This window comes from Trachemys scripta, chromosome 4 (assembly GCF_013100865.1).
Source record: "Trachemys scripta elegans isolate TJP31775 chromosome 4, CAS_Tse_1.0, whole genome shotgun sequence".
NCBI classification, from domain to species: Eukaryota; Metazoa; Chordata; order Testudines; family Emydidae; genus Trachemys; species Trachemys scripta.
The window spans coordinates 22520204-22533687 of NC_048301.1; the positions used below are offsets into that span (position 1 = coordinate 22520204).

The window sequence follows — 13484 nt, forward strand, 5'->3', positions numbered from 1 at the left end:
TTGAGGGGTAGGGCAACCTTTGATGGGGCCTTTTTAGAAGCTCCTGGTGGACTCTAAAGTCATTCTGTGGCACCGTGCCACTTGGTCCCGAGATGACTTCAACTGGGGAGGAGGAGGAAGAGGCCTGAACTACTACTTCTTTGGCCCCGATTATGTCCCCCTGCCCTAAGTCTTTCATGTCAGTACTGGGCTTGGAACCAGCATCTGGATCAGGTGCCAGATGTGTGGTGGAGGAGCCCTCCTCTCAGACACTACCAAGTAGGAACGTCTGGATGGTGGTCCTGGTACCAGGGGAAGGCCCCACATTTGCCCGAATGGCCACTAGACCTGTGTAAACCACTGTCCTCTGGGCCAGGTCCCTGTGGGGGAGCACGCACCAAGATCTGGCGGGATGTAGGATGGGTGGGGACAGCAGCTCTTAGGCTGAGCGTAGGGTTTCACCTCCAACTCAGAGTCCTTCTGAGTGGAGGAGTGGGGGAGGGGCGATACCCCGTCACTTCTGCCAGTTGGTGACGAGAGTCCAGGGATCAATGCCAGATCAGGGAAGTCCTCATCAATGACATGAGGGCCGATTTGGCTCTGGTTGGTACCGAAGGCCCTGGAGCTGGGTATGAGCTCCGGGCCCCATGCTCCATTCTGCTTCACACACTCGTTGGGAGCCAGTGGTTGACCCATCGGGATTGGCAGTACTGGGAGTGTCAATAGGTCCCTTCCTGCCACAGCAAAGGCCTCTGGAGTGGAAGGCACCGCTATCCCGCTAGCGCCACAATGACTTCCAGGTGTCAGCGGGTGGTCCCGCACTAAGCACCCGTGACATGAGCAAGCGCTCAAAGAACTGGTTAGTTAAATTTAATCTTCAGAAAGAGTGTTATAATTTGGTTTTACCTGTAACCATTTGTCTCCAATATGCTCACTCTATCACTTGAATCTCTGTTCTTTGATGATAAATTCATTCTTGTTTTCACTAAAGATATATCCAAGTGCTGTACGTCAAGTACGGTAATCCTGAGTTGAATTTTACAAGCTGGGACATACTATTCCTGTGAGTACATCAGATCTAAAAGCTTTGTGACTGTTTGGTGGCTCATGAGCTGACCACTCCAGAGGGACGCTTGGAGGACTTGGGGGTTGGTGTTTGTCTATTGCTAACCTCTACAAAAAAAAGCAAGGCCTGAAACTACTAGGGCCATTCATTTTGTAAATACTCGCAGGGCCAAGGAGAGGCCAAAGTGTAGCACCGTGAATTGGAAGTGACGCTGGCCCACCATAAAACCAAGGAATTTTCTGTGTCCTTGGAAGATGGAAATATGAAAGTAAGCAACTTTCAAGTCGAGAGCGGCGTACCAGTCTCCCGGATCCAGGGAGGGGATGACGGAGGCCAGAGAAGCCATGTGAAACTTCAACTTCTTGAGATATTTGTTGAGTCGCTGCAAGTCCAGAATGGGTCTTAGGCCCACTTTTGCCTTTGGGATTAGGAAATAGGAGTAGAATCCTTTCCCTTTCATTTCCCGAGGGATCTCCTCCACTGCCCCCAGCTGCAGGAGGTTGTCTACCTCCTTAATGAGGAGTTTAACATGAGAAGCATCCCTAAAGAGGGAAGGGGTTAGGGGTGGTGGCGGCCAAGAATTGGAGGGTGTATCCCACCGATACAATTTCTAGCACCCAGCGATCCGAGGTAACCCGTGACCAGGCTGAACGGTAGGGACGAAGACAGTTGAGGAAAGGATGAGGCGGATCTGGGAAGTTGACTGGGGCATCGCTCTCGAGCACACCCTCAAAATGCATGCTTCTGGCCCCCATGATGTTTCACTGGGCCAGGTTGTGCAGGTGAACAGGAGGAGGAAGGGTGGCGACAACTAAAACTCGTGTCCTTATTCCTTCTCCTTGCAGACCCCTGTCGAGACTGTCAAGGCCTTAGTGGCGGGGGCATCTGGATCTGTTTAGTCACCAACTGAGGCGTATGCTACCCCAGTAAGCCCGAGTGTCCTTCAATCTGTGGGGCTCACATCCATCTGTTCTGCAAAGAGTACAATCCCATCAAATGGTAAATCATGGACAGGCCTGCGGACTGAAGTCAGGAACAGCGCCTCATGGCCATCGCTGAGGCGACCACTCTGGCTGATGAATTGGCCACATCCCTGCCATTTGGAGGGAACACCAAGCTGCAATAGTACCCTCCTCAACAAGAGCCCCGAATTTTTGGGCTGCATCCTGGGGCATGGAGTCCTTGAACTCATGGAGGGAGTCCCATAAGTTGAAGTTATATCTCCCCAAAAGAGCCTGGTGGTTTGCGACTCTGAACTGGAGACTGGCCGTGGAATAAATTTTCCTTCCGAAAATGTCCAGTCTCTTGGCCTCCTTATTTTGGGTGGTGGAATAGATTGCCTTGCTTGTCTGTCTTGTTGGCCGCAGAAACTACTAATGACCTTGGGGGCAGGTGAGCGTACAAGTATTCGAACCCCTTGGCTGGGACGAAATACTTCTTTTCAACCCTCTTGGAGGTGGGTGTAATTGGGGATGGGGTTTGCCAGAGGGCTTTGGCGATCTTTAGAATCCCTTCGTGCACGTGCGGGGGTAGATGCAGCGAGCACAATAAACAAAGTGTCTGATTGCTCCGCCATCTCTTCCACCTCTAGGCCTAAGTTAGTGGCCACCCTTTGGAGCAGGGCTTGGTGCTCCTTAAAATTGTCCAGTGGGCTAATGCGAGAGGGCCCCACCATAACCTCATCTGTAGAGGAGGAGAATGATAGGACCACTGAGGTAGGGCCCGGGGCATCATTCCCCGGGATAAAAGGGGGTCTTGGGGTGGGCACCTGCCCTTCCGCCCCAGTATCTGCTTGCACTTTGCACACTAAGCCCAGTGCCATCGGTGCCACCTGATGCTTGTTTGACGCGGTGACCGACGATTGGTGCAAAGGGGGCATCGGCATAACCAGCATGCCCCAGGCATTCCAGTAAGGCCATTGTGCTGGCCACTGGCCCTGCTATCAGGACGGCATCACAGAGGTGGAGGCAGCCTCAGAAGCTCAGTCGCGATGGTGCTGTCTCGGTGAGAGGCTGAACTCCCCTGCCACAACACCCCCAAGAGCCTAGACCATGATGTGGGTGGAAAGCTGAAGATCCTCAGCTTATGGTCATGAACAGGTACCTCTACTGCCCTGACAGAGAGGCACGGGGCAGGAAATTGGGTGCTCCCTATCACGGGCTCACTAAAGTTAGGCATCCAACTATGTGCTATTTTTTCAGAATTTTTAACATACTAAAATCAGTTATCTTAAAGAAGTTTAGTACATATATATCTAAAACTATCAATTCACTAACAATGTAAAAATCCCAAACTGAAGATCTGGTTTTATGAGTTCCTTGAAGTACAGACCTGGAAGTGTGGACTGGACACACATTTGGCTAGCTGTCTGAAAAGAGGCTCCATAACCTTTACAAATTCAGATGGTTCAATGACATCTAAAATTTCCTCTAGTTCATTTAAAAACATGACTTCTTTTGGACTGTGAGTCTTTGGCCAGTATTTGAGCAGTGCCATCACCACCTGTAAAAAGAAAATTTGCAGGAAAAAGTTAATGCACAATTTTCATAGCAGCATTTTAAATATTTGACTTCCATTTTTGCAGGAATTGTCATTGTAAACAAGTACTTTTGTTACTGTATTAATGAAGTATAAGAAGTCTGGTTATTTACCAGTTATATACAGTAACTGGAGTTCTTTGAGATGTTTGATACCTATGTATATTCCACTCAAGATGCGCACATGTGCCACGTGCCTGAGACCAGAAGTTTTTTCGCTAGCAGTGTCTGTTTGTCCACAGCTACACCCTTGTCCTCCTCATGCTCCAGACTGAGGATTTAACGGGCCTCTCTACTTCCTTCGCTACTGCAAATAAGCTTAGGATAACAATCCATAACAGAGGGGAGGGACGGCAGGAACCGCACACCTTGAACTCCAGTTACTGTACAAACACTTTCTTCTTTGTGTGATGGTCTTTATATGTATTCCACTTGAGGTGACTCACAAGAAGGGTGTGAGGACCCTGCCGTACTACAGATTGGAACTGCTCTTCTACGAAGGACGCATCTGCTGTAGAAGTTTGTACCAGGGTATGCACTGAGCCCCACATTGCCACTCTACAGATCTCCATAAGAGGGACATCTCGAAGTGCAGTGGAACCCCGGGCAGAGGGAGGGACTAAAATCCCCTACAGCCTTACCAGAAAGGCTAGAGGGAAGATCCCAAACACAAGGGGACAGAAGGACCATCAGGTCTGGACCAGGGTTGCCGACTTGGTGTGAGGTCTTGGGACTACTTGGTAAAAACTCTGGCTTACCCTGAAACGAGTGAGACTGAAGGTGACCCAGCCTGAGACCTGAGTCACATGGCAAAAGAGGAAGTTACTTGCATGTAAATGGAGGTTCTTTGAGATGGGTGGTCCCTTTCTATATACCACAGTGGCTTATGTACATGCACCATGCACCCAGAGTCAGAGAATTTCAAAGTAGTGTCTGGTCCATGCATGTGCCCTGGCTTGCCTCATGCCTCTGACCAAAGAAATAAAGGGAGAGGCAGACCGACCAACCACCACTTCAGTTCCTTCTCCAGTTCGAATCAGACAAGATTCAAAGCAGAGGGCAAGGAGGGCGGGTAGTGGAATACAGATAGGGACCACACATCTTGAAGAACCTCCAGTTACAAGTAACCTACCTCCTCTTCTTCTTTGAGTAATGGCCCTATTGTATTCCACTGTGGGTGACTGACAAGCAGTAGGAGGAAGGCTCAAGAATAAGGACAGCAGGGCTGAACAGAGAACTGTCAATCCAAAGGGGGCATCAGCAGCTGAGTCCTGTACCGGGACTTGGAAACATGTGGATGTAGCGCCACATGGCTCCTGGAGGGGTATGTCCTGAAGAGACACTACATTTGTTGCTTAAGCTCTAGTGGAATGAGCTCGTATCTCTTTAGGGGGAGGGTGGTTCAAGAGTTGACAGAGTAGAATGCAACCAGATATCCATTTGGAAATTCTCTCGGTGAAGATGGCATGCCCCCTGATTCTAACTGCTAAAGTGACAAACAAACAGTCTCTGGGACTTCCTGACTGGTTTTGATCTCTGGAGGTAAAAGGCCAAGGCTCGTCAAACATCGAGAGAGTGGAGTCTACATTTTTCTGCAGATGCGTGCAATATGGGGAAGAATAAAGGTTAGTGAATAAATTGGTTAAGGTGAAATTCCAAAACCACTTTAGGAATAAATTTGGGGCATAGGTGTTCCACAAAGATGATTTCTTTACAGAGTGTTTGGAGGGTCTGCCATCACTGCTCTGAGTTCACTAACCCTCCTCGCTAATGTGATGGCTACAAGGAAGGCAACCTTCATGGAGAGGAGAAACATGGGGCAAGTAGCTAAAGGGGAGCCTGGTCAGTACCAAAAGAACAAGATTCATGTCCCCTTGGGGCACAATCTTTTGAGGAGTGGGAAAGTTCTTATCAGGCCTTTCCAGAGTCAACTGGCTAGCGAGTGTGTGAAAATAGAGTAGCCTTCAGTAGTGGATGGAATGCACTGATCACCTCTAAGCAGACTTGCAAGGAGCCGAGGGAGAGTCCTGATGTCTTCAAAAGATAGGATCTAGTCTAGAATGAGTGGAATATCCACAGCTTCTGGTAGAACGCCTCTTTGTTGCATCCAGGATGAGAGGCATTTCCATTTAGCTAGGTAACATTTCCTAGTCGAATCCTTTCTGCTATTGCAGATGATGTCTCACATGGCTGAAGAGCATGCATGTTCTAGGTATGATGGCTATCCAAATACCATGCCCTGAGGTGGAGTGGTTGTGGATTGGGGTGTTTGATCCTCCCGTTGCACTGGGTCAGGAGCTCAGGGAACTAGAACCGTCAGGGCCAGAAAGGGGTGATCAGGATGACTGTCACCCTGTTCTGCTGGAACTTGCGTAGCACTCATGGCAGAAGCGGCAGCGGAGGGAAGGCATAGTTGAACTGGTCTGACCAGGAAAGGAGAGCATCACCCTGGAAGTGGCAGCCTATGGCTCCTCTGGAGCAACACGTGATGCACTTGTTGGCCTGGGAAGTGAATAGATCTCTTGTTTGGGTTCCCCATCATGTGAAAATGTCATGCAGCACCATGTCATGAAGTTCCCACTTGTGGTCAATTGTAAAATGTTAGCTGAGGGAATCAGAGTGTATTCTGTGTCCCTGGAAGGTAGGCTGCAGATAGGGTCATCTGATTGCTGATGCACCAGTTCCAGAGATTGACTGCTTCTGCACACAGGGAGGCAGATCTCGCTCCCTTGCTTGCTGGTGTAAAAGACCATCCTAGCGTTGTCTGACATTATCACGATGTGGTGAAAGTGAAAGAATGGAAGAAAGGATTCACACACCTTCCTTACTGCCCATAATTCCAGGACACTGATGTGAATTCTGTACTCTCAAGATGTCCAGGCTCCTTGTGCTGTGTGGTTGCCCATATAGGCTCCCCAACCTAGCAGGGAAACATCCATAATGATTGTCCTGGCCAGCAAAGAGGGGAGAAAGAAAGTCCCCACGCATATGTGATGAGGATTTGTCCACCACAGAAGGGAGGATGGTATCTTGGCAGGAACTATCAGTGTGAGATTCATGGAATGACAGCTTGAGGAGTGAACTGAATGTAGTCATACTTGAAGGTAGAGTCTTGCAAATGGAGTGATGTGCACAAAAGCCATGTGGCCAAGTAGGGACAGACATGTTTTCACTGTTACCAAAGGGTTGCTCGCTATGTGACCTATGATATCCTTCATGGTCTGAAAACTGTGAGCAAGTTCACCCCTGCGGTGATAGCGTTCAAGGTTGCCCCAAAGAAGTCCAAAGATTTCATGGGAGTAAAACCAGATTTTTGTAACGTTTACACTGACTCCCCATTGAGGAAAAGAGGTGGAGCATCATAGATATTGACGTATAGGCTTTTTGGAGAGATTGGGTGGTGAGGAACCAGTCGTCAAGGTATGGGAAAGTGAGGAGGCCATGACATCTGATGTGAGCTGCTACCACTGAAAATACCTTGATAAAGACTATGGGGGCGGTAGCTATTCTGAAGGATAGTACTGGAAATGGTCAGAGCCCATCATAAATCTGAGAAATTGTCTGTGGGCAGGAGCTGTGACCATATGCCATTTTTTCTAAAACTTATATTATTGCTGCCTACATGACTGTGAAATTTGAGTTTGTGAATGAAGTGGTTGAGGTGGTGGAGGTCAAGGATTGGTTTCCACCCAACCTTCTTCTTGGATATGAGGAAGCAGGTCAAGTAAAACTTGTAACCTAATACTGTGGAGAAACACGCTCTATTGCTCCATGCTGCTATAAGGAGTTCACCTCCTGAGCGAGAATACTGTCATGAGAGTGGTCCCCGAAGGGGGTTGGGAAGGGAAGTTTTGGATGAGGTAGAGTAGCAAACTCAATCATATAGCCAGCACCCATGTGTCCATCGTTATCATGCTCCAGGTACTGAAAAAGAGTGCTAAGCGATCCCCGGAGCACTGGAGTCAGGAGGTGTTGGGCTCAGCAATTCACGGCTCTCAGGTTTGGATCAAAAATATTACTGGGTTGCGGGGTGGGATTGGGATGTTGAGACCAGTATGGAAGGAACATGGAAGCAGGACTTTTGAATCTTCTGCCTTTTATGAGCTGGTTTGTAGGGTCTCTGATGGTAGAAGCGTTGAGCTCTATACCTTGATGAGGTTGATTGGCAATGTAACTTCCTCTTAAGGGAAGGTGTGTATACATCCAGTGATCGAAGGGTAGCCCTAGAGTCCTTCAGGATGTATAGGGACTCATCCGTGTACTGACTGAAGAGCTGAGATTCATTAAAGGGGAGGTCCTCAATGGTATTCTGGGCCTCCCTGGAAAATGCTGAGGCACAGAGCCAGGACTCCCTTTGCATAAGAATGATGGTAGCCATGGCTCTGAGGTTGCCTTGACTGCAGATTGGAGGGTGATTCTGGCTATTAACTTTCCTTCCTTTATTAGAGCTTGGAAATGAGAATGATCCTGCTGTGGGAGGCTGTTGGCAAAGTCCTCAAACTTAGCATAGTTCACGAAATCATATTTAGCCAATAGCGCTTGATAGTTGGCTATCGTGAACCGAAAATTGGAGGACAAGAAAACCTTCCTCCCCAGTAGATTTACATGTTTATCCTCCTTGCCTGCAGGAGTAGATCTGGGATGTTGTTGCTTGAACCCTTCTAAAGTGGCCTGAACCACCACCGAATTGGGAGCTGGGTGAGAGAATAAGAATTCTGAACCCTTAGCCAGGACATCTCTCCGTCCTTTTTTGGGTAGGAGTGCAGGTGGAAAGGGTGTACCACATTGTTCTAGCCAGCTCCAATATGGCCTCATTTACAGGGAAGGCTATTCTTATAGGTCTAGAGGTGTGGAGGATGTCAAAGAGCTTGTGCTGGAGTCCCCTGTAGCCTAATCTAACCGTAAAAGATACTTAAAACTACTAAATCTATAAAAGTTATTAAAAACTATGAATTATTTAATTAATATTGTTTTTCAGAACGACGTCAAAGCTGAGGATACTAAAGGTTTCAACCTGGACCATGCAGCTGTGAGAAGGAGACCTGAAGAGGTGGTTGGTTCACCCCACCCTTTATCGCCGTAATCGAAGGCACAAGGCAAGCAAGAGCACATGTGCGGACCAACAGACACTACTTTCAAATTCTCTGACTCCGGGCGTATGATGCACACGTGTAACCCACAGTGGAAAACAACAGGGACCATCGCTCAAGGAAGAAGGGCACCACCAGCAGACCAGGGTCAGCAGGACTAAAGAGAAAAAACCCTGCAACACTGAACCTAGCCCCAAGGTGGTATAGCAGTTGGCAAGTCATTTTGCCACATGAGGGGGAGGGAGAGGACGAGGGGGTCCTGACAGGCTGGGGTGAGACTACGGACTCGTTGAACAATCAATCATGAATCTCCTAAAACTGCACTCTTATGGATTGATACTCTTGGTGGGAGGACGGACAGATATTACACATGGAGGGGGTATGAGCTTTCCTGGGGCAAAACAAGCAAGCGTCATGGTCATTGCCTACCAGGAAGACCCAGGAGCAGACCATGCAGATCTTGAATTCTGAGGTCTTGGTCATACTAGGTCATACTAGGTGAGAGGGCACCTCAGGCCCCTGGACCCTAAAACTAACTCTAAACTATCAAACTTATCTAAGAACAGGTAAAACTATTTACTCTAGACAAAGAATGCTAGATAAAGCAGTGGACACTGAAGGGTTAGGGTTCAGACTATGGGTGGTAGAAAGATACTGGACTAGCAGTCGTTCCACACATCCCCTAATAACCCTGTTCAGAGCACAAGGAGTACAAAGGTGCAGGCGTGGTCCGACAGACACTGCTAGTGAAAAATCTTCTGGTCTCAGGCACATAAACCATATGAACACGTTGAGTGGACTACACATAGAGACCATCACTTGAAGAAGAACCGAAGGAGTCTTGTCCCAAACAGTCAGTGATCAGGCATGTTGCTGTATCATGGAAATTACTATTCCCAGACTAACACGTGTTACTCAGCTGTGAAGGTTAAAAAGTGCTACTCCAAACATGAACAGTTACAGACATTTAAAAGAATAGTGTGAAAGTCATCATCAAAGGGTAAAGTAAGTAATTCTGATGCCAAACAAGCATTAATACACTCATAAGCTGGAAATTTCTGTCTGTGCAATACTAACATAACTGGCTCCAATCTTTGCTTTTTTGTTGCTTTCATACCTAGGACCTGATCCTGAAAACCCTTACTCATGGGATTCCAAGATGAGGCCTCTAAATTGTAAGATGTTATTTTTGGATGAAAGACATAAGAAGTTCACAGGTGACTGCTGTGACTATACATGTGACTTTTCAATGCCAAAACTGATAAAACTATATTATTATCATCACCGCCATCTCATATCTTCCTTCATCATACTCAAAGGTTTAGGCAGGCCATAAAACATGTAAGATAAAACCATGAATTTGGAAAACACTGGGTTTTTTGGGGAAGATTATACACAAAGACTGAATTTTTAATACTTATAGAATTGTTGTCACATTAATTATATCAGCTCTTGTAACAGTTACAGGCACCTTCTAAAACTTAAAAAGAGTCTCAAAGAACAGGAACGATGGGTTTCTGTATGTGTTGCTTCAGTTAGGAATGACGTAGGGCAGTTTGCTCAAGCCTTTTTGATGAAGAATAATGCATTCTAATGATTTTGATCACTAAATAATGAGATGAATGCTTTTATTATGGATGAAGATTTTTTTCTGATGTTTCTGTCTCCAATCATCAATCAAGAGGCACAGTTCAGATTTTTTCAGTCTGTGGCAATATGTTAATGAATTATGTATTAAGTTTGGTGTCAGAAATTATTTTCTTAATATTAGCTAAGGGTTTTCATGTTATTAGAGGTTTGTTTTCAACTAATGTGCAGTTATACATGACTGGAATAGCGTTCCTCAATGTCAAATGTTAGATAATCTCTTTGGGAATTTCCACTTTTTTTTTTTATAAAGTATTAAGTTTCTATATTTGTATTTTGTAATTTAATATAAAAAAAGTATGGCAAAGTGTGTGAGGTGGAAGGAGAGGAGCAACACATTTTTTTTGCCTGTGTGACAGAGAATAGGAGAGTAGCTGAGCCAGCACTCTGGTCACTGCAACTCTAATTAATTCTAGAGCAGATCTTATTAAGAAGAGCTGTGCCTAACTGATGGGCTGAGGAGAACTAAGAGACTAACTAGGCCACCAGACCGATAATACAAAAGGCACAGGAAAGAAGTGGGAAAAGAGGGAAGGAGAACGAGAAAGGGAGAGAAATTGCTCTCCCTGCTTGCCTCAGGTGCAGAGGGCTCCCCAAGACTGTAGGAGTGAGGCTATATAGTGCATAAGGGTGGTGGAAAATAACATTGTAAATAAACTGCACCAGGTGTTTTATCAGCAAAAAGGACCGAAAGCGGTTTGTGGACTTCAACGGAGGCAGGAGCAAGTGGGCCCTGCCACAGGATAGCACCCTAGAAACAACTACTACTTTGCCACTCTCAATCTCTGCTATTCATATCTACAGATATCAATGAGAAACACACCTGTGCTTCATTTAAAAACTTGCTTTCTTTCCCCTCTGCCCTTTATTTCATTCTGCATATTTTGACCTTTTTCTAAAAATAAACAAATTAAAAATATTTATCTTCTCCACTTATCTTTTCCTCATCAGATTTCTCTCCTCTGCTACCCCCTATTCTTATCTAAGTATTTCTTTTTCACTATAGTATATTTTGCCATTTTGCACTGCAGTTAGTTTTATCAGTATATATTTAACTTCACTTCTTCACAAGGTTCTTTTTACCCTGTGCATATATTCTCTGTCTCTCTCCCCTTCCCTTTCTGCATCACAGTCCCCTCTCCAGTTCCACCTCTCCTCTCCCTTCTAGCTTTAGTTTCCCTCTCCAGTTCCTGCTGCAATTAGATAATAATAGCAAATACTATGTGGAAGTATTCTGCATAAGGATAAAGATGCCCAATCCCTCTCTCCTGGGAAATGCCTCAAATTAAAACCTTCAATTTCTAAATATTAAGAAAACCATTTGTGTGTGCTGAGATTGCGTGGCCAAAAAACCATGAGATTAAGGGGGAAAATAATTTTTGACAAACATCTTTAAGCTTGTATTTACCAAAGTATCAGAAAATATTCATACTAAATTTTAAGAATAAAAATTTGCCAACAAATTGTTTATTTCAAGCAAAAGTTAACAAGAGGGTAGACCTCTTTTGAGCTGAGCCTAGCAGCTGAGTCAAATTGCCTGAAGCTTTTTTTTAGTGTGGTTAAATATTCACTAGAGAGATAATGTATGCACCATAGATTGTTAGTATTACATAAAATTGGGCCATTACTATTAGTGTGGATGGAGTAATATCTTCTTTCAAAATTAACATACATAACAGAAAAATAGGCGTTTTTGTACTGTACAATGAGTAAAAAACAGTTACCCACCTTTTGTAACTGCTGTTCTTTAAGATGTGTTTCTCACGTCCATTCCATTGTAGGTGTGTGCGCGCCCACATGTGCAGTCGGAGACTTTTGCCTTAGTGGTAACTGTAGGGCCGATGACGCCCATTGGAGTGACGCACTCATGCCGCGGTATATCAGGCACTGCTAGCCCTGCACCCTCTCAGTTCCTTCTTGCCGACAACTCCGACAGAGGGTCAGGAGGGCAGGTAATGGAATGGACATGAGCAACACATCTCAAAGAACAACCATTACAAAAGGTGGGTAAACGTTTTTTCTTCTCCGAGTGCAGACATGTCGATTCCATTGTAGGTGACTCAAGCAGAATCCAAAGAGGTGGGCTTGGAGTTCACAAGATTGCAGATTGGAGTACTGCTCTGTTGAAACCAGCGTCATCTTGAGCTTGCTGGGTCAGCACATAGTGCAAAGCAAAGATGCGGACGGACGACCAGGTTGCGGCACAGCAAATTTCCTGGATCGGCACCTGAGCAAGGAAGGCTGCCGATGACACCTGCGCCCTAGTCAAGTAAGCTGTCATGATCGCTGGCAGGGGCACTTTCGCCAGCTCATAGCAGTAGCGGATGCAGGCCATGATCCAGGATGAGATTCTCTGGGTGGACTTACGGAACAGCTTTGTTCTATCTATGTAGAAGACCAGCGCCCATCTGATGTCCAGGGTATGCAGCCTGTATTCCTCATCCGTTGTATGAGGCTTTCGACAAGGGCCTGGTAGGTATATGTCTTGACCAGCATGGAACTGGGAAACGACCATGGACAGAAAAGCCCGGTGTGGACGCAGCTAGACCTTGTCCTTATAGAAGGTACCTTTTAGAAGGTATAAGGAGGTTCTGACATGAGTGCCCTGATCTCAGACACCCTATGCGCTGAAGTTATGGTGACCAAAAAGGAGACCTTCCAGGAGAGAAGCAGGAGGGAGCAGGAAGCCAAGGGCTCAAAGAGGGGCCCCGTGAACCTCAACATCACAAGATTCAGGTCCAAGAAGGGACCAGGTCCCGGACACGTGGGTAAAGGCACTCCAGATATTTCAGGAACCATTCCTTGAAACAGAGGGCAGAAGGTGAAAATGGCCGCCAGGTGTACCTTGACCAAAGATAGCAACAGTTCCTGGAGCTTAAGGTGCAGCAAATAGACCAGGATGTCTTGCAATGGGACCTCTTCTGGACAAATGCAGCAATCCAAGGCCCAACAGAAGAACTGTTTCACTTTGCCACGTAGGTAGCCCTGGTGGAGAGTTTCCTGCTGGACACCAGCAGAACACCACCGTTCTTTCCCACTTAGCCATGTAGTACCCAGGCCATCAAGTGCAGTGCCTTCGTGTCTGGATGCAATAGATTGCTGTGGTTCTGGGACAGCAGATCTGGCCAAAGAGGTAGCTGCAGCGGGGTGGCTGCCAAAAGGCTC

General features: G+C 46.4%; 1 protein-coding gene across 4 annotated transcripts in view; it reads right to left on the minus strand.

Annotated features, from left to right (window-relative positions):
- PPP2R5C (protein phosphatase 2 regulatory subunit B'gamma) overlaps positions 1-13484 on the minus strand; it is a 182818-nt gene that overhangs the window by 24781 nt on the left and 144553 nt on the right. For all 4 annotated transcript variants that reach the window (XM_034767954.1, XM_034767955.1, XM_034767957.1 and 1 more), the window contains one exon: positions 3377-3547. In XM_034767954.1, coding sequence (XP_034623845.1) covers positions 3377-3547 — 171 coding nt within the window. The remainder of the gene's footprint in view (positions 1-3376; positions 3548-13484) is intronic.